The 16475-nt window shown below is 67.6% G+C and overlaps 5 protein-coding genes across 5 annotated transcripts; 2 read left to right on the forward strand and 3 right to left on the reverse strand.

Annotated features, from left to right (window-relative positions):
* Positions 1-305: 305 nt before the first annotated feature.
* On the reverse strand, positions 306-4415 carry TTLL3 (tubulin tyrosine ligase like 3). The gene is given in 11 exon segments (XM_065642297.1): positions 306-928; positions 931-1427; positions 1522-1768; positions 1841-1989; positions 2059-2221; positions 2427-2534; positions 2668-2782; positions 2864-2992; positions 3140-3487; positions 3606-3709; positions 4382-4415. Coding segments are annotated over 11 exon segments (2517 nt in total).
* A 125-nt stretch (positions 4416-4540) lies between these two features.
* ARPC4 (actin related protein 2/3 complex subunit 4) lies at positions 4541-6496 on the reverse strand. The gene is made up of 6 exons (XM_065642906.1): positions 6422-6496; positions 6128-6246; positions 5635-5746; positions 5459-5554; positions 5161-5331; positions 4541-4734 (listed from the first exon to the last, which is right to left on the reverse strand). Exons 1-6 carry the CDS (start codon positions 6422-6424, stop codon positions 4729-4731), a joined length of 507 nt encoding a protein of 168 aa, XP_065498978.1. The 5' UTR covers positions 6425-6496; the 3' UTR covers positions 4541-4728.
* A 587-nt stretch (positions 6497-7083) lies between these two features.
* Positions 7084-9889, forward strand: TADA3 (transcriptional adaptor 3). The gene is made up of 8 exons (XM_065642902.1): positions 7084-7384; positions 7492-7742; positions 7916-8021; positions 8198-8339; positions 8504-8607; positions 8705-8814; positions 8950-9135; positions 9209-9889. The coding sequence occupies exons 1-8, from the start codon at positions 7178-7180 to the stop codon at positions 9399-9401; spliced, it is 1299 nt and encodes a 432-aa protein (XP_065498974.1). The 5' UTR covers positions 7084-7177; the 3' UTR covers positions 9402-9889.
* A 1318-nt stretch (positions 9890-11207) lies between these two features.
* CAMK1 (calcium/calmodulin dependent protein kinase I) lies at positions 11208-14517 on the forward strand. The gene is made up of 11 exons (XM_065642904.1): positions 11208-11363; positions 12130-12261; positions 12500-12574; positions 12653-12791; positions 12892-13018; positions 13115-13190; positions 13285-13397; positions 13501-13579; positions 13676-13763; positions 13894-14020; positions 14097-14517. Exons 1-11 carry the CDS (start codon positions 11278-11280, stop codon positions 14150-14152), a joined length of 1098 nt encoding a protein of 365 aa, XP_065498976.1. The 5' UTR covers positions 11208-11277; the 3' UTR covers positions 14153-14517.
* Positions 14477-16449, reverse strand: OGG1 (8-oxoguanine DNA glycosylase). Its single transcript, XM_065642905.1, has 8 exons — positions 16378-16449; positions 16075-16216; positions 15718-15992; positions 15470-15649; positions 15218-15396; positions 15006-15147; positions 14883-14932; positions 14477-14803 (listed from the first exon to the last, which is right to left on the reverse strand). Exons 2-8 carry the CDS (start codon positions 16182-16184, stop codon positions 14702-14704), a joined length of 1038 nt encoding a protein of 345 aa, XP_065498977.1. The 5' UTR covers positions 16185-16216; positions 16378-16449; the 3' UTR covers positions 14477-14701.
* Between the last annotated feature and the right edge of the window lie 26 nt (positions 16450-16475).

A 16475-nucleotide genomic window follows, 5' to 3' on the forward strand; every position in this document is an offset into this window, starting at 1 on the left:
AGCACCAGGGCTCTGTCAGGCAGACAGGAGTGGAGGTGTCTGTTCCTGCCTCCTCTCTGCCCCTGGCCAAGGAGCTGCTGCAGTGGCTGTGGATCTTGTCCCCAGTCCCGTCCCTGGTACAGCCCCAACTGTGTCCACACCATCCCACATAGAGGGGCAGAGACAGGCTCCCTGTCACAGACGTGTTTTTGCAGCCCCCACAGCGCTATATGCCCCCATGGGGTCCAGATGGCAGTAGGGGGGGAAGTCGGGTGCCACCATGTCACCCCAGCAGGGCGATGTCCCCATCTGGGTGTCCTTCAGTGTCACAGCTCTTCCACGTCCCCCTGGGAGCCGCTTCGTGTCTTTGTCCTGCAATGGGGCTTGGGGACCGCGGGCAGGACCACGGGGCCCAGGCGCCGGGCACCAGCCCTGGCGAGTGCCGTACCCCGGCAGGAGGGGAGGAGGGGGGCTGGCCTGTGGGTCCCCAGGGGCTGCTGGCTACCAGGAGGTCCCCGGGGCAGTGGGACAGGCACCCTGGCCGGGGGACGGACACGGAGCTGGGGCAGAGCCATCTGAGGCTGCCTGAGCAGGCGGCTAAACTGCGGTGGCCCCTGGCTCCTGGCACAGCACCCTGGGGGCGGTGGGATGGGGGGCTGCGGGATGGGGGGCTGGGGGGCTGCTGGGGGGGCAGAGCCGGGGGCGTAGTGGCAGCTCCATTGCCCCAGAGGAGCTCGCTCCCCCTGCCTTGCTCCCGGCTGGGGGACCTGGGTGGTTCTGCCCCAGGAGCTGGGGGGCACAGGGGGCTGGGGGGCACCGTTTGCAGTGGTGGGGGCCTTGCCCTGGGTTCGGTGCTGTGCCAAACGGGGCTTCCTCAGGGAGCAGCCTTCCACCATCAGCTTCAGCCCACTGTGCATGGGAACGGGCACGGCTGCCTGCAAGGGGACATGGGAGGAGTGGGGGCTCGGGGTCCCCAGAGGGTCACTGCCCCACAGCCCCCCCCACAGCCCACCTCCTTGTAGATGAGCTCGAAGGCACCAGTGGGGCAGGCAGGGTTGTCCCTATGGTCGATCACCACGCGCAGCGTGTCCCGCTGGACTCTGGCACACAGCCGGCTGGTCACCGCCGAGGAGGGGGCCATGGTGGGGCTGGCGTTGATCTCCAGCAGCCAGGGCTGGCAATCCTCCCCAAAGACAAAGTCAGCCCCGAAGAGCTCAAAACTGCCCTTGCGGGACCCCACCAAGTCCTGGGCACTGCGCAGGGCGGCCACCACTGCCGCCTTCATGCCGGGCACCATCACCTGCTGCCAGGCCCCTGCCCGCCCTGCCTGCGCCAGGTACGCCTGGAGCTGCCGGCAGGACCAGATCTGGTCAGGGGGCAGCCGGGGGTGCCGGCCCCGCGCCGGCCTGCAGCGCTTCTGGATGGAGACATTGCAGAGGTGCCGGGCACTGGGGCGGAGAGAGCAGAGCTGGGTTAGCGGGGTGGCAGGGCGTGGGGTGCAGGGGTGGCGGGGCGTGGGGTGCAGGGGTGGGGGGCACTCACGGGTCCAGGCAGCTGAGGGAAAAGGGCTGGGAGCAGAAACGCACGTAGCTCTCTCGGTAGAACCAGACAGTCAATGGGTTCCAGTCCGTCACCAGGAACCATTGCCGGATGTCAAATTTGGTGCCGAAGATGAGCAGCAGCCGCTCCACGTACTTCTGCACCACCCACTCGCCCTCCCGCGCCGAGAACGACGTGCAGCCCCCCGCCAGCCGCAGCGCCTGCTCCAGACGCACCATGCAGACAATACCTGGGGGACATGGCGACACTGGGACCTCCTCCTTGGCGGGGAGGCCGCATCCCCCGTTTCCCCCAGCCTTACCCCTGCCACGGGATTTAGCACCAGGCTTGAGGATCCAGACGTTGTGGTTGCCCTCCATGGCAAGTTGGGGCAGGTGCCCGGCCAGGAGCTGCAGCAGCGCCTGGCACTGATCCTGCTGCGCCGCGCTCAGCACCAACCCGACCCCCTCGCTGCGGGGGGACGTGGGGGTCTCAGCTCCAGCCCCACTGCCATGTCCCCCTGTCCCGCTCAGCACTCACTGCACCACGCGGTAATAGTCCTGCAGGAAGCGGTCCCAGTCGATGGCCCTTGTGCAGGGGGATGGGGCGTCCCTGTCAATGTCCTGGTGCCCCACGCTGTCCAGGTGCTGCCTGCAGACCTGCAGAGCCTCCTCCACCAGCGGGGAGGGCAGGGGGGACCCTGCTGTGGACGGCATGTGGTGAGAGATGTGGCTCCTGGGGACCCACTCTGCCACCCTCAGGGCCACGCACGGAGCCTGCCCGTGGGACGGGTGGCTTTGGGTGCATGCGGGTGGGCAGGGGGGTCCCAAGCCACAGCCCTGAGCAGGGGCTCCATGCCCAGACATGTCCCTGACCCCAATCTTCCTGTCCCAGTTCCACATGCTCACCTGGCCGCTCATCAGATCTTGGGGGCTGCTCTGTCCCCACCGGCGTGTCCCCAGCCCTCTCCAGGGCCACTTTGAGCAGGCTGCGAGCTGCTGTCAGGCGGAAATCCTCTGCAAGGGGGGCACATCGTCCCTGCCCGCTCCCACGCAGGACACGGAGGGCACTGGGTGGAGGGGTACTGGGAGCATGGTGGAGGGACAGGAGGGCAACAGCCCCAGGGGACTCACGCTGCCCGGCACTCACCGATGAAGGCTTCCCGCTCATCCATGGCCCCCAGCCGGTAGCACCGAGGGAAGAATGTATCAGCGTCAGCTTCATAGAACCAGGTCAGGTTTCGCAGGTTGACACACAGCCCCTCCTGTTTAGAGAAGGGTGGCAGCCCCTGCTGGACCTCACCTCCAGCCCCATCTTTCAGTCCCCCAGGTGTACAGACTCCCACCTTGGTGGTGAAGGAGGCCACCCCACTGTAGTGGTTCACCACCTGGTCGTGCCGCAGCAGCTGGCGGTTGACAGCACTGCAGCGGGTGGTCCAGATGAAGTATGGCGTCTGGTCCCGCAGCAGGCAGGACTGCGATGGTGCAGGGCTGGAGTGAGGCATGGACCCCCCCCATCCCACCCTCACCCCCTTCCCCAGGCTGTGTCCTGTGCCTGGGGATCCCAGGGGAAGGGTCCCAGGTGCCACAGCAGAGCTCAACCTTGGCCCCCCCCAGCTAACCATGAGCTTGTGGATGTCATCAGGGTCCTCATCCTGCTGCTCTTCCTCCTCCTCTTCCTCCTCCTTCTCCGCAGGTGGCCATGGGGAACGCAGGGGCTCTGGGGTCCCCAGGGAAGGCCATGCCCCACAGGATGCCGACTCCGGCCATGGACCCAGGACTGTGTCCCCCTGATCAGCAGTATCAGCATTGCCGCTCCCCTTCTCCTCCTGCAGCTGCTTCTCCTGCCTGCCGCGCTGCTGCTCCGGTCGGCTGCCCACGCTGGGGGGCTTCCTCTCCACCCAGCCCCGGGCCCGCAGCTGGCTGCGGATGACAGGGTAGGGGCCCAGCACCATGAAGATCTTCTTCTCCTGGGGAGGGACGTGAGAGCTCAGCCTGCCCTGGTGTCCCTCTGGCTCGGCTGTCGGCCTGACCCATCAATGCAATAAATAGAGGTACGTGGCAGGGGGCTGACATCAGGCCCCTCACCTTGATGGCTCTCTCCACACGCAGCCTGGCCCTCTTGAACTGCTCAAGGTCAAGCAAGGGGTGGTGGCAGCCGTGGTGGCTGGCAGTGGCGGGTGCTGCCTGCCCTGTGAGGACACCCCCAGCTGACCCCGCTGGCCCCACATCCTCAGCCCCGTGGCAGGGAGATGGTGTGTGCCTGCCTGCCCCTGCCCGAGCAAGCTGGGGGTCCCGACCACAGCATCCACCGACCCGCCAAGCCTCATGCTGGTACCCCCCAGGATATCCCACTCCCTCACTGTGCCCTCGTCCCCACCCTCAGGCCAGGGGACAGCCGGGACACCTCCTGCTCCAGCAGCGGCCCCCCGCTGCGTACCCGCAGTGCTGCTCTCCCTGTGACACCACCGACAGCAGCCTGAGGGTGCGGGGAGCTGCGGGTGGCTCTGCCTCCCCCAGGTGCCAAGCGGGTCCCCTGTCCCTGCTGGGGACTGAGGTGGGGGCTCCAGTGCAGGGTGCAGCCCCCCAACCCCAGCACCGCTGTGATGGCAGAACCCCGGGCCTGGCCACCGCGCTGGCTCCACCACCCCAAACTGGGGACAGACCCCAGACACCCAGTGCCAGGCGTGCAGCCCCCCTGTGCCTGCACCTCCCTGCCTACAGCCCCCCCTGCACCAGCCCCCCCAAACCCTTCCATACCCCACACCCAGACTCCCCCCGGGCCCTTGGTGTCCCCCCAGCTCCTCTTCAAACCCTTCCACCCCCCCAAATCCCTCCCTTCGCATCCCCAACCCTGCCCGCACTCTCGGGGCCGCCCCCGCTGTTTGCCGTTGCCATGACGCCCCGCCCGACCCCGCCCCCTCCCGCCAAGCCCCGCCCCCCTCCCGCCAGGCCCCGCCCCTCTCCCGGTGCCGCAGGTTCCCCCGGTGCCGCGGGACGGACAGAGCAGACAGAGGCGGCGGTTACAGCAAACGAGACCGTTTAAAAAACGAGACGAGACAGCGGCAGCGACCGAGGCGGCTCTGCCGCAAGCAGGGGCTGCTCCCAGCGCGGCCGCCAGCCCAGCCGTCCGCAGGGCAGCAGGAGTGGGCGCAGGCACGGTGCCCGGCGGGCACAAGCGTCGGGGAGCCACGGGGTCCTGCGCCACAGCCTAAAACTGGAAGGCAAGAGCAGAAGATACACAGCCGTCAGTCCCTATCCCCGGGCACTCCTCTGGCCCTCGCCCACCCTTCCTGGCCCTGGGGAGGGAGGCTGAGTGCAGCCGCCATGCGAGCAGCGAGCAGCGACCAGACTCAGGTTCTCCCTCTGCCTCATCGGGCACTGTGCGACCCATCGCAGCAGTCACCGAAAGGGCCACGTGCCCTATGGCTGCTGCCCACCCCCAAGCACACTCTGGGGGTCCCAGAGCTGGCACTTTGAGAGTACAAGCACCCCGGGGCATCCTCCCTGCCATCTCCAAGAGCTTCCTTGGGCAGAATGTCACCACTGTCCTCACAGATGGGATCTGGGCACAAGGGCCACGCTGGCTTTGAGCGCCACACCCTGCTCCCAAAATAAATGACCTCCCAGTTCAGAGCCTCACGTTCTTGAGGAACTCCTCTGCCACAATGCGGGCCCTAGCGTTGACAGACAGCTTCATCTCGCTGATCTCCTTGTCGATCTCCTCCATGAAGTGGATGACGAAGTCCACCAGCTTGTGTTTGTACATCTGCTCCGTGTGGAAGTTTGTGATCAAGAAGCTGATATCGTAGCCCTGGGGAAGAGAGAAGTGTCTCAGGGATGAGCACCCAGGCCACCGACCACACAACCTCACATTCCAGTTCTGCACTGGAGACTCCCCCAGTGCCAGGAGCTGCTCTGGCCCCTCCCTGTCACCTCACCTCCACAGGCTTCCTGCGCAGGATGAAAAAATTCTCGGCCCTCATCATCATGAAGCGCATGAATTTGTGGCACAAGATCTTCTCGATCTCATCAGCCTGGGGAGAGGAAAGGGAAGTGAGGCCTCCCTCACGCCAGGCGCGAGCTGCCAGCCCCCTGTCCACAGCCCCCACGTCACCTGTTTCACCGCGATGCTGACGCGCACGGAGTTAATGGAGCCCTCGATGAGGACCTTCTCCTTCTCGTTCCTGCTGATGATCACCGGCTGTAGCAGCAGCTCTTTGCTGCTCCTGTGACCAGAAGAAGGGCAGGACTGACTCAGAAGGAAGCATTTACCAGTCAGAAACGGGGAACGCACAAGTGTGGAGCCGCGGGGATTGCAGAGACGTGGAGATTTTTGCTTCACGCTGCTACGTGATGCTTTCTGCCTCCTGAAGGCAGAGCCCCCTGCTCCCCACAGGTCCTCGGCTCCCTGCCGGCCCCAGCGCTGTGACCACGGGGTGGCAGCCGGTGGGTGTGGAGACCTGCCCGGCTGCCCCCGGGCTGCACAGCCCCCTCCGCCAGCGCTCTACCGGGGAGCTCCATTCCCGGCTGCCCAGCGAACCGGCAGGTACCGGCGGCCCCCCGGGCAGCCAGAGGCACCGCTGCCTCTCCCCACACCGCCCCTGTACCTGACTTCCACCTCGGGCTTGTTGTGCCGCTCCACCACCTGCGAGGAGAAGTTCTCCAGGCACAGCGCGGCCTGCAGCGTGGCGCGCACCGCATTCAGGTACGGGCGCAGCGTGGCTGTCTGCGGGGACACCACGGCGGCGGCGTCAGTCCCCGGGCCCCGCCGCCTACCCCCCGACCCGCAGACCCCCGACACCGCTCACCCCGCCGCCCCCGACCCCTCCATCCCTCGGCCCCTCCATCCCCCGCCGCCGCCCCCTCGGCCCCTCATCCCGACCCGGCGCCCCCCGCCCTACCATGGTGGCGGCTGCGGTCCGGTCCCGGCAGGCGGAAGTAGCCGGTTCCCTCTTCCGGGATGCGCGGGAACTCCCATTGTGGTAAGAGGGGGGCGGCGGGAGGCTCCTGCCCCGCGCTCAGGACCCGAAAGGCGGCGGAGTGGGCTCAACCCTGCACCAAGCGGGGACGCAACAGGGCTGGAGAGCAGTCACGGTGGCGGCGGCCCGCGGCGGCGAGATCCCGCACAGTCCCTCCCCCCCGCGCCTCGCCGCGCTTAGTACGCTCCTTTCAGCGCTTCCATATTAGGGAAGGGAGATGGAGAGCGGGTCGAACCAATGAGCGGCAGGAACTGGGCGCAGCTGAGCCAATGGGAGAGCGCGGGGCGGAGCGCAGAGCCCACCGCCCACGGGGCCGGAAGGGGCGAGCGGCCTAGGCCCGGCCCGGCCCCGCGGCCCCGCCCGCGGCCCCCGCTGTCCCGCCCGCGGCCCCCGGGCTTCCCGCGGCCCGGTGCAGAGCCACTCGGCTTCCCTCAGCGCCCCGGTGTCGCCCCCCGCCTTGTTCCCCTCAGCTCCCCGGTGATCCCCCCGCGGTTCCCCTGCACTCCTCGGTGATCCCCCTCCCCGGTTCCCCTCAGGGCCCCGCTGCCCCCCGACTCCCCGCAGCTCCGTTCCCTTTCCTCTCAGCTTCCCCAGTTCCCCCGCATCCCCCCGGTTCCCCCAAACCCCCCGTACTCCCCTCGGTTCCCCACAGACCCCCCGGTGCCCGGTCCCGCCACCATGAGCGAGCTGAAGGACTGCCCGCTGCAGTTCCACGACTTCAAGTCGGTGGACCACGCGAAGGTGTGCCCCCGGTACACGGCCGTGCTGGCCCGCTCCGAGGACGACGGGATCGGCATCGAGGAGCTGGACACGCTGCAGCTGGAGCTGGAGACGCTGCTCTCGTCCGCCAGCCGCCGCCTCCGCGTCCTGGAGGCCGAGACGCAGGTGCCGGGACCGTAGCTGTAGGGTGGTTCTTCTGTCCTGCTCCTTCCCTGCCTGCGCCCAGGCCGTCCCTGCCCAGCGGGACCCGACGGGCCATCTCTCTTTTCCAGATCCTGACGGACTGGCAGGACAAGAAGGGTGACCGGCGGTTCCTGAAGCTGAGCAAGGAGCACGATGTGGGCGCCTCAGTCAAACACGGGAAACCCAAGAAGCAGAAGCTGGAGGGAAAAGGGGGCCACGGGACTGGGCCTGGTCCTGGCCGGCCCAAGTCCAAGAACCTGCAGCCCAAGATCCAGGAATACGAGTTCCAAGATGATCCCATTGATGTGCCACGCATCCCCAAAAACGATGCTCCGAACAGGTGTGGGGGTGTTGGGGGCTGTTGGGATCATCCATCTCCTTCCTTGCAGCACTTGGCACAAGGGCTGCTCCAGCCTAAGGGAAGAATTGTTCTGGGGGGACAAGGGACACGTGTCAGCTCCCGTGGGGTCCCCTGCAGCTCCCCCTTGCAGTCCATCCACTCCATCCTCACAGGTTCTGGGCATCGGTGGAGCCGTACTGTGCCGATCTCACCAATGAGGAGGTCCGAGTCCTGGAGGAGCTGCTCAAGCCGCCAGAGGATGAGGCTGAGCATTACAAGGTGAAAAATTCCTGAGCCCACCCCGTGCCTCGCTACCCCAGCCCCTGCCCTCTATCCCTGTCCTTGCCTGCACCTCACAGCGAACGTTCCCGCTGTGGGGTGATGCTGTAGTGCTGGGGGGAGGTGGAAGGTGAGGTGGGGGGCTCCGGGAGCTGTGCCAAACCCTGCTCCTGCAGATCCCGCCCCTGGGGAAGCATTACTCCCAGCGCTGGGCCCAGGAGGACCTGCTGGAGGAGCAGAAGGACGGAGCCCGGGCGGCAGCTGCTGCTGACAAAAAGAAAGGTGTCCTGGGGCCGCTGACCGAACTGGACACCAAAGGTGCCTCTGTCCCCACCCGCCTCTGCCCCTTTTACACTAAAGGCCCTAGGGGGCTGTGAGCCCCCGCCCCTCACCCCGCACACCCAGGGTAGAGGTCGCGCTGCTCCACTGCTCACCTCTGCGTGTTTGGGGTTGTTTTTTTTCCCCTTTTCGCTTCCTCCCAGATGTCGATGCCCTGCTGAAAAAGTCAGAGGCTCAGCACGAGCAGCCAGAGGACGGGTGTCCCTTTGGGCCTCTGACGCAGCGTCTGCTGCAGGCGCTCGTGGAGGTGAGGCAGCTCCATGGGTCTGTGCTGTGCGGCCATGCCGTGGGGCTGTGCCACCATGGCCCAGTGCTGTGACCTACCCTCTCACTCTGGTCACTAGGAGAACATCATCTCCCCTGTTGAGGACTCCCCCATCCCCGAAATCGCTGGCAAGGACTCGGGCGCCGACGGTGCTGGCACGTCTCCCCGCAGCCAGAACAAGCCCTTCAGGTGAGCAGCTGAGGTGGACCCCAGAGCCCGGTGCTGCCCACTGGGACACCGAATGTGCCGGTGGCTTCCCTGCCCCAGTGAGTCGCAGGGAGAAAAGGGCATGTGGTGGGCAGCAGCCGCTCTCCGCCCTGGCAGTGTCCCCCACACCAAGTCCCTGGAGGGACGGATCAAGGAGGAGCTGGTGGCCCAAGGGCTGCTGGAGTCAGAGGACCGGCCAGCTGAGGACTCAGAGGATGAGGTGCTGGCCGAGCTGCGCAAGAGGCAGGCAGAGCTGAAGGCCCTCAGCGCGCACAACCGCGCCAAGAAGCACGAGCTGCTGCGGTGAGCACAGACAGGGACGGGTGCGGGTGGGGGGCTGCCCGACAGGGACTGACACCCCTGTGGTCCACCCCAGGCTGGCCAAGGAGGAGCTGCACCGGCAGGAGCTGCGGCAGCGCGTCCGCATGGCCGACAACGAGGTGATGGACGCCTTCCGCAAGATCATGGCTGCCCGGCAGAAGAAGCGCACGCCCACCAAGAAGGAGAAGGACCAGGCCTGGAAGACCCTGAAGGAGCGGGAGAGCATCCTCAAGCTGCTGGATGGGTAGCAGGGCTGCAGTCCCACACACACAACGGACCCTGGCAGCTGGGGGTGGTGGCTGTGCCACTGTCACCTGCAAGGTACTGGCATGCCTGCACTCTGCCTGTGCCCTGCCTGCGTGGGGGTGAGCGGTGCAGCCCCCCCACGCACTGGGCCTGCTCAGCCTCCCTACCTGGGTGACGGGTCTCAGCTGCTGTCCCCTCGCTGTTCCCTGTCTGCAGGGAGCTGTCACCAAGCCAGGCCGGGGACCCTGCGGGGCTGTGGGGGTCCCTCCTGGGACAAGCCTCCCCCAGCCAGCGGCTTCCGCTCCCACATGCCCCCTGTTATTTTGGGAGGGTGACATTAGGCCACCACTGCAGGGGCTGGATGTGGTGGCTGCTCCGGTGCGGCTCCCACGGTCCCTTGTCCTTCCCCACGGCCCCAGGTGGGAATCCCAGCCCCCGCGGGTGGGCTGGGGGTGTGGGGAGGGGAAGAAGGGCGGAGGGGGGCACAGCACAGGTGGGGTGGCCCGACTCTCCATGTACCGGTGGTTTCTGCTGCCACGTGTGTGGTCAATAAAGGCAGTCCGGTGCAGGTGGTGATGTGGTGGCCTTGGGGACACCGTGGCATGGGTGGGTGTGTGGGGGGATCCTGTTGGTGCTGGGCTCAGTCTGGGGTGGGGGGGAGCTGGGTGATTCCTTGGGCGGGGAGGGCTGGCGCCGTCCTGCAGCCCACTGTGAGGGTGCCCCACGTGTGTCCCCTGTGTGTCCCCAAGGGACCCATGCGTGTCACAGAATCACAGAATGTGAGGGATTGGAAGGGACCTCGAAAGATCATCCAGTCCAATCCCCCTGCCAGAGCAGGAACACCCAGATGAGGTTACACAGGAAGGTGTCCAGGCGGGTTTGAATGTCTGCAGAGAATGAGACTCCACAACCTCCCTGGGCAGCCTATTCCAGGCTCAGTCACCCTAACTGCGAAGAAGTTTCTTCTCAAATTTAAATGGAACCTCCTGTGTTCCAGTTTGTACCTATTTGCCCCTTGTCGTTTCATTGGTTGTCACCGACAAGAGCCTGGCTCCCTCCTCATGACACTCACCCTTTACATATTGATAACCATTAATGAGGTCACCCCTCAGTCTCCTCCAAGCTAAAGAGACCCAGCTCCCTCAGCCTTTACAAACAAGGGAGATTGTCCACTCCCATCATCTTCGCTGCTCCACACTGGACTCTCTCCAGCATTTCCCTGTCCTTCCTGAACTGAGGGGCCCAGAACTGGACACAACATTCCAGATGCGCTCTCAAGGAACCCGCTCACAGAGCCACTTGTCGCCCCACACTGCGCGGCCACGCGTGTTTTTCCCGCCTCCCCCGCCCCGCGCCAACTCCGCGCCAAGCCCCGCCCACCGCCCTCCCCATTGGTCCCGGTGGGGCGTGGCCACGCCCCTCCCCGTAACGTCAGCGCTGTCCGGCGGCGCCGCCGCGCCGGGAGGAGTCGCCGCCGCTCCGCTGCTCCGTCGGTAAGGGCGGGGCGGGGCGGGGGCGGCGTGCCCACCCGAGAGCCCCACGCACCCACGCGTGGGTCCCTCCCGTTGCCCGCCCGCCCCGCGCCCGCCGTACGGCGGGCGCGGGGCGGGCGGGCAACGGGAGGGGCCCAACGTTTGTCCCCCCCCACCCCCCCACCCCCCCCCACGCCAAAACTCCCGTGGGGTGGGAGGGGAATCCTCATGATGACAACCATCAACCACATCCCCTTGGCACCCTGTCAGCCCCACGGCCACGTTCCAGCCCTCCCCGCCCCAACCCTGACACCTTGTTCCCCACTCGTGTCGCAGGTGGGAGTGGGTGACACCCCCCCCCCCCCCCGCACCCAACTCCGCCCGCCCACCCTCCCCACGGGGCACCATGCCGCTGGGGCAGGATGGGCCCAGCTGGAAGAAGAGGACCGAGGACATTCAGCGCATCTATGACTTCCGAGAGGTCTTGGGCACGTGAGTCGCACGGGCAGGGGGACACCCGTGACAACCCACTCGCGGTGCAGATCCGGCCGCTCCCCCTCCCACCCCCCCGCCACCTGACCCCGGCTTTGCCAAACCCGCTGCGTGGAACCGCACCAGCTCAAATATTGGCCCAAGGCGGGGACCAGCGCTGGGCTGGCAGACGAGGGACTGTGCCGCGGTGGGGTTTGCGGTGCTGCCTGCCACCTCCTGCCGGTGTCACCGGTCCCCTGTGCCACCAGCCCACCCAAGGGTGCCCACCGGTGGTCCCCCGGCTGGCAGAGGGGTGCCTGCCGGTGCCCCAAGCACCGTAAGGCTCTTAGGCTGGATTAGCGGGTTAATTACAGCAAGGCTTAGGGCGAGCGCATGCTGCCCACCACCTGCCCCACCTGGGCACCAGCGACAGCTCCTGCCTTGGCCTTTGGGTGGCCTCTGGGGCACCCACGGAGTCAGACAGGGTGGCCCCGCTAACCTTGGGTGTTGCCAAAACTCACACGGGGGGGCTCATCCTCACCTGGCTGTGCCCCGGCTGCCGACAGCACCGTGGGGTTATCCTGCCCCACAAGGGGATGGTGCAGCCATGCTGGGGTGCCGGGCACCCCCTCCTCGGCCACATCCGGCTGTCCCCACGGGCGGCTCCTGCTCGCTTTTCTCCTATAAATAGCTGGACTTTCTGCCCGTTGCCATGGCGATGACGGCACGGCGGCAGCAGCCCCGGCCAGCGGCACCCTCTGCCCCCCTCACCCCTCACCCTCCCCAGGGGGGCCTTCTCCGAGGTGGTCCTGGCGGAGGAGAAGACGACGCGGAAGCTGGTGGCCATCAAGTGCATCGCCAAGAAGGCGCTGGAGGGGAAGGAGACCAGCATCGAGAACGAGATCGCCGTGCTCCACAAGTAGGGACTGGCCTGGCGCGAGGGTGGGGGGTCCCATTCTGCACGCCCCACCCTGCACAAGCAACCGGCACGGCTCCCCGCTGCCAGCACCCATCACCGGGTGTTATCGGCAGCGCCCAAAATAGCCGGCAGCGCGTGATGCCCCGTGGGGCCGAGCCTGGCTGCTCCCTGTCCGGTGGGGGCTGGGGTGGGGGGCGCTGGGAACCCCCTCACCCCCCTGTGCCTCACCCCGCCACAGGATCAAGCACCCGAATATTGTGGCCTTGGATGACATCTACGAGAGCGGCACCCACCTCTACCTCATCATGCAGCTGTGAGTGACATCGAGGGTCCAGGGGGGCCCGAGGGGGTCCGGGGGGGCCATGCTGACTGGTACTGCCCGTCCCGGCAGGGTCTCGGGGGGGGAGCTCTTCGACCGCATCGTGGAGAAGGGCTTCTACACCGAGCGGGATGCCAGTGCCCTGATCCGGCAGATCCTCGACGCCGTCAAGTACCTGCACGACATGGGCATCGTCCACCGTGACCTGAAGGTGAGTGGTGGCCGGGGACACACGCACACACACAGTCCCTCATCGTGGGGGTGGGAGGGGACCCCGGCGTCACCCCTCCCTGACCCCCCCGTCCCCGCAGCCCGAGAACCTGCTCTATTACAGCCTGGACGAGGACTCCAAGATCATGATCAGCGACTTCGGGCTGTCCAAGATCGAGGGCTGCGGCAGCGTCATGTCCACGGCCTGCGGCACCCCCGGCTACGTGGGTGAGCACCTGCTGTGGGCTGCTGCCGCCCTGGGTGCAGGGTTGGGGTCCTCCCCTGGGGTTGGGGGTCCCTCCTCACCCCTGTTGTCCCCCCCAGCTCCTGAGGTGCTGGCACAGAAGCCCTACAGCAAGGCAGTGGATTGCTGGTCCATTGGGGTCATCGCCTACATCCTGTACGTACCCCCCCGCCTACCCCCCTCCCCTCCGCAGGGGACCAGCCCCCTGGTGTCACCCGAGGTGAGCGTCCCCATCTCTGCCATCCCCCAGGCTCTGCGGTTACCCCCCTTTCTACGACGAGAACGACGCCAAGCTCTTTGAGCAGATCCTGCGGGCCGAGTACGAGTTTGACTCGCCCTACTGGGACGACATCTCGGACTCAGGTGAGCCGGGGCCACCAGGGCTTGGACACCGGTGCCGTGTCACGATAGCCGGGGCTGGGGCGGTGGGTGCAGGTGCTCACGGCTTCTCCACACCCCGTCCCAGCCAAGGACTTCATCCAGCACCTGATGGAGAAAGACCCCGGCAAGCGCTTCACTTGTGAGCAAGCCCTGCAGCATCCCTGGTAAGGGGGGACCTGCCACCATTTGCACCCCCCCTCAGTTCAACCCACAGCAGCCATGGGGCAGGGGGGGCCCCACTGACCCCCTTCTCACCTCAGGATTGCTGGGGACACAGCCCTGGACAAGAACATCCACCAGTCTGTGAGTGAGCAGATCAAGAAAAACTTTGCAAAGAGCAAGTGGAAGGTGAGCGTAGGGTGCCGGGAGGATACAGGGGTGTCAGGGGGGTGCAGGGGATGTTGGGGGGTGTGCAGGGGGTGTCGGGGGGGCGCAGGGGGCACCCTGTGCCGAGTGACAAACGCTCTGGGTTCGGCAGCAAGCCTTCAACGCCACGGCGGTGGTGAGACACATGCGGAAGCTGCAGCTGGGAACCAGCCAGGAGGGCCCCGGGCAGACGACTCCCACCAGCCCCGGCGAGCGGCTGGGAGGGGGCACCAGCAACGGTGAGTTCTGACCCCCCAGTCCTCATCCTGCACCCCCAGCGCTGCCGCCAGGCTCTCACCCTTCTGCTCCCCGCAGGGTCAGACTGTGGGCACCTGCCCAGGAGCAGAGCTCAGCGACTTGCCCCAGACTGAGCACAGCCCCACACGGCCACAGCCTGGGGGGGCCGGGGGTCCCAGCCCTCCTGTGGGCACAGCGTGGGGTGGGGGCCCTGCTGTGCTGGAGCCAGGGGGGCCGGTTTGGGGGCACCCTGCCCTGCTCGCCCTGGGTGTGTGGGGCTGCCCCCGCCGCAGGCTCGCAGCTGAGCTCTGCATCGGGGCAGGGGCAGCCCCCAGGACTCCCCCAGCTCGGGGCGGTGTCCCGAGCCCCCTCCCACACCCCTCCCTCCACCCCACACCTGCCCCAGCACTGCCCACCCCCCTCCCCAGCATGTTCAAGGAGAATTTTCCAAATGGATGTTTCTATTTTATTGCTTGTAATAAAGACAACAGGCCAACACCGCTCGGCTCTGCCCTGCCGTGGGTGGGGGGGACAGCCCTGACCCTCCTCATCCCTAATGCCCAGGGTAGCAGCTCCCCCTAGGCACACAGCGGGCAGGGACCCCCGCACATCCCAGGCTGGGAACGGTTCCAGTGATTCCCCCCAGCCACTGACCCAGGGGTTCTGTCCCTCTTGGGGTGTACCTAGGGGGGCCCGTCCCCGCGGCTGTCCCGGCCTCGGCCTCCCCTGGCGCGACCCCGGCTGCCCGGCTCCTGGCCCTTGCGGAGGTCGGCGCAGAACAGGACCTGGCGTAGGGAGAGGCAGCGGGTGGGCATGGCTGGGGGCACAGGCTGAGCCCCGGGATGCCCAGGAGGGGGTACTCACCGCCTGCGCCCAGCCAGCACGGGGGCCCCACAGCCCGCGGAAGAAATCGCCTGCAGAGAGAGGGTCAGCACGAGGGGCATCGTCCCCATCCTGGGGGGTCCCACATCAGGGCCCGGCCCTCACCAATCTCCTGGTGGGCGCGGAGGGTCAGGCTCCTGCCGCCCAGCACTGCGCCGTAGCGCTGCTGCGCGATGCGCCAGACATGGGTGTCCACCGGCACGGCCTCCGCCTTGTCCAGCGCCATCAGGCACACGCAGTCGGCGACCTGCGGCCGGGCAGCGCCGTCAGCCCCCGCCACCGTCCGTGCTCCTCATGCCCCCCATCCCAGCACCCACCTTGGTGCCCACGCCGGGCAGGGCGCACAGCACCCTCCTGGCCTCGGCGTAGGGCACGGCGCGCAGCCGGCACAGCCCCTCGGCTCCGAGCCCCTCGGCAATGGCCCGCGCGCTCCCACTGACGAATTTGGCCCGGTACCCGAAGCCCAGCGCCCGCAGCCGGGCCTCGGCATCAGCACCTGCGGGGGACAGTGGGGGCACGTGGGCGGGCGCAGACGAGGCCCTGGCGGTGACGGCGGGACGATGGCGGACCTGCGAGCGCCGAGAGGGACGGGAAGGCGTGGACGGGACGGGCGTCGAGGTGGCAGAGGCGGCGGCCGAAGGTGCAGCAGAGACGCTCGATCATGGCAGTGATGCGGGAGATGTGGTTGTTGGAGGTGCAGATGAAGGAGAGCAGGCACTCCACGGGGTCCTGCCGCAGCACCCGCACCCCTGCCAGCGGGACGTGGTGAGGGGACGCCGGGCGGGTGCCGCGGACGTTCCCCGTGGGGCAACCTCACCTGGGAAGTCCTTGGCCACTTTTCGGAAGAGGGGGTCGGCCGCCCCCCAGGCGCGGTACAGGGCTGGCAGCCCCACGTCCAGCTGGAAGTAGTCGCGCAGGATCCGCTCCGGCTCGGCACCGTCCGGCTCCGCCGCCCCGGTGGGACACGCGTCCCCATCCTCCTCCTCCTCCTCCTCGTACACCGTGTACCAGAGCCGGTCCCGCTCCTGCCGCAGCGTCCAGACGCGCCCCCCCAGCACCCCCGTCCAGGCCCCGGGGCTGCTCTCCCACCACCTGCCGCACACCGGAGCGTCGGGACCGGCTCTGACCGCGCCGGGCTCGGCCGTGGCGGGGCGGACACCCCCGGGGGTCTCACCGGAACGTCTGTCCCGACGACAGCACCAGGTCCAGGCGCAGCTCGGCCGACGGGACGGGCAGGGACCGCCAGAGCCGCGGGCAGGCGGACGGGACGTCCCGCAGCTTCATGGGGGGCGCGGCGGGGACCGGCTGTGCCCGCCCTGCCCCACGGAGGCGGGGCGGTCAGGTACCGCCTGCCCCCCAGCCCCAAAACTCCCCTCCGCCCCCGGAGCTGCCGCGGGGCAGCCCCTCCTGCCCCACGGCCCCAGCCTGGCCCCCCCGCCCCCCAAAGCCCCACACCGCGGCCCCGCCGCTCCCCCACCATAGAGTTCCCCTCCGAGCAGAGCGCACACCCGCTCCCGCGGCGCGCCGGCGACGCTCTAGCCCAACTTCCGGCCGGCGGCCCGCTCCACCCCGGAA

This window comes from Caloenas nicobarica, chromosome 11, assembly GCF_036013445.1.
Source record: "Caloenas nicobarica isolate bCalNic1 chromosome 11, bCalNic1.hap1, whole genome shotgun sequence".
In the NCBI taxonomy this organism is placed as follows: Eukaryota; Metazoa; Chordata; class Aves; order Columbiformes; family Columbidae; genus Caloenas; species Caloenas nicobarica.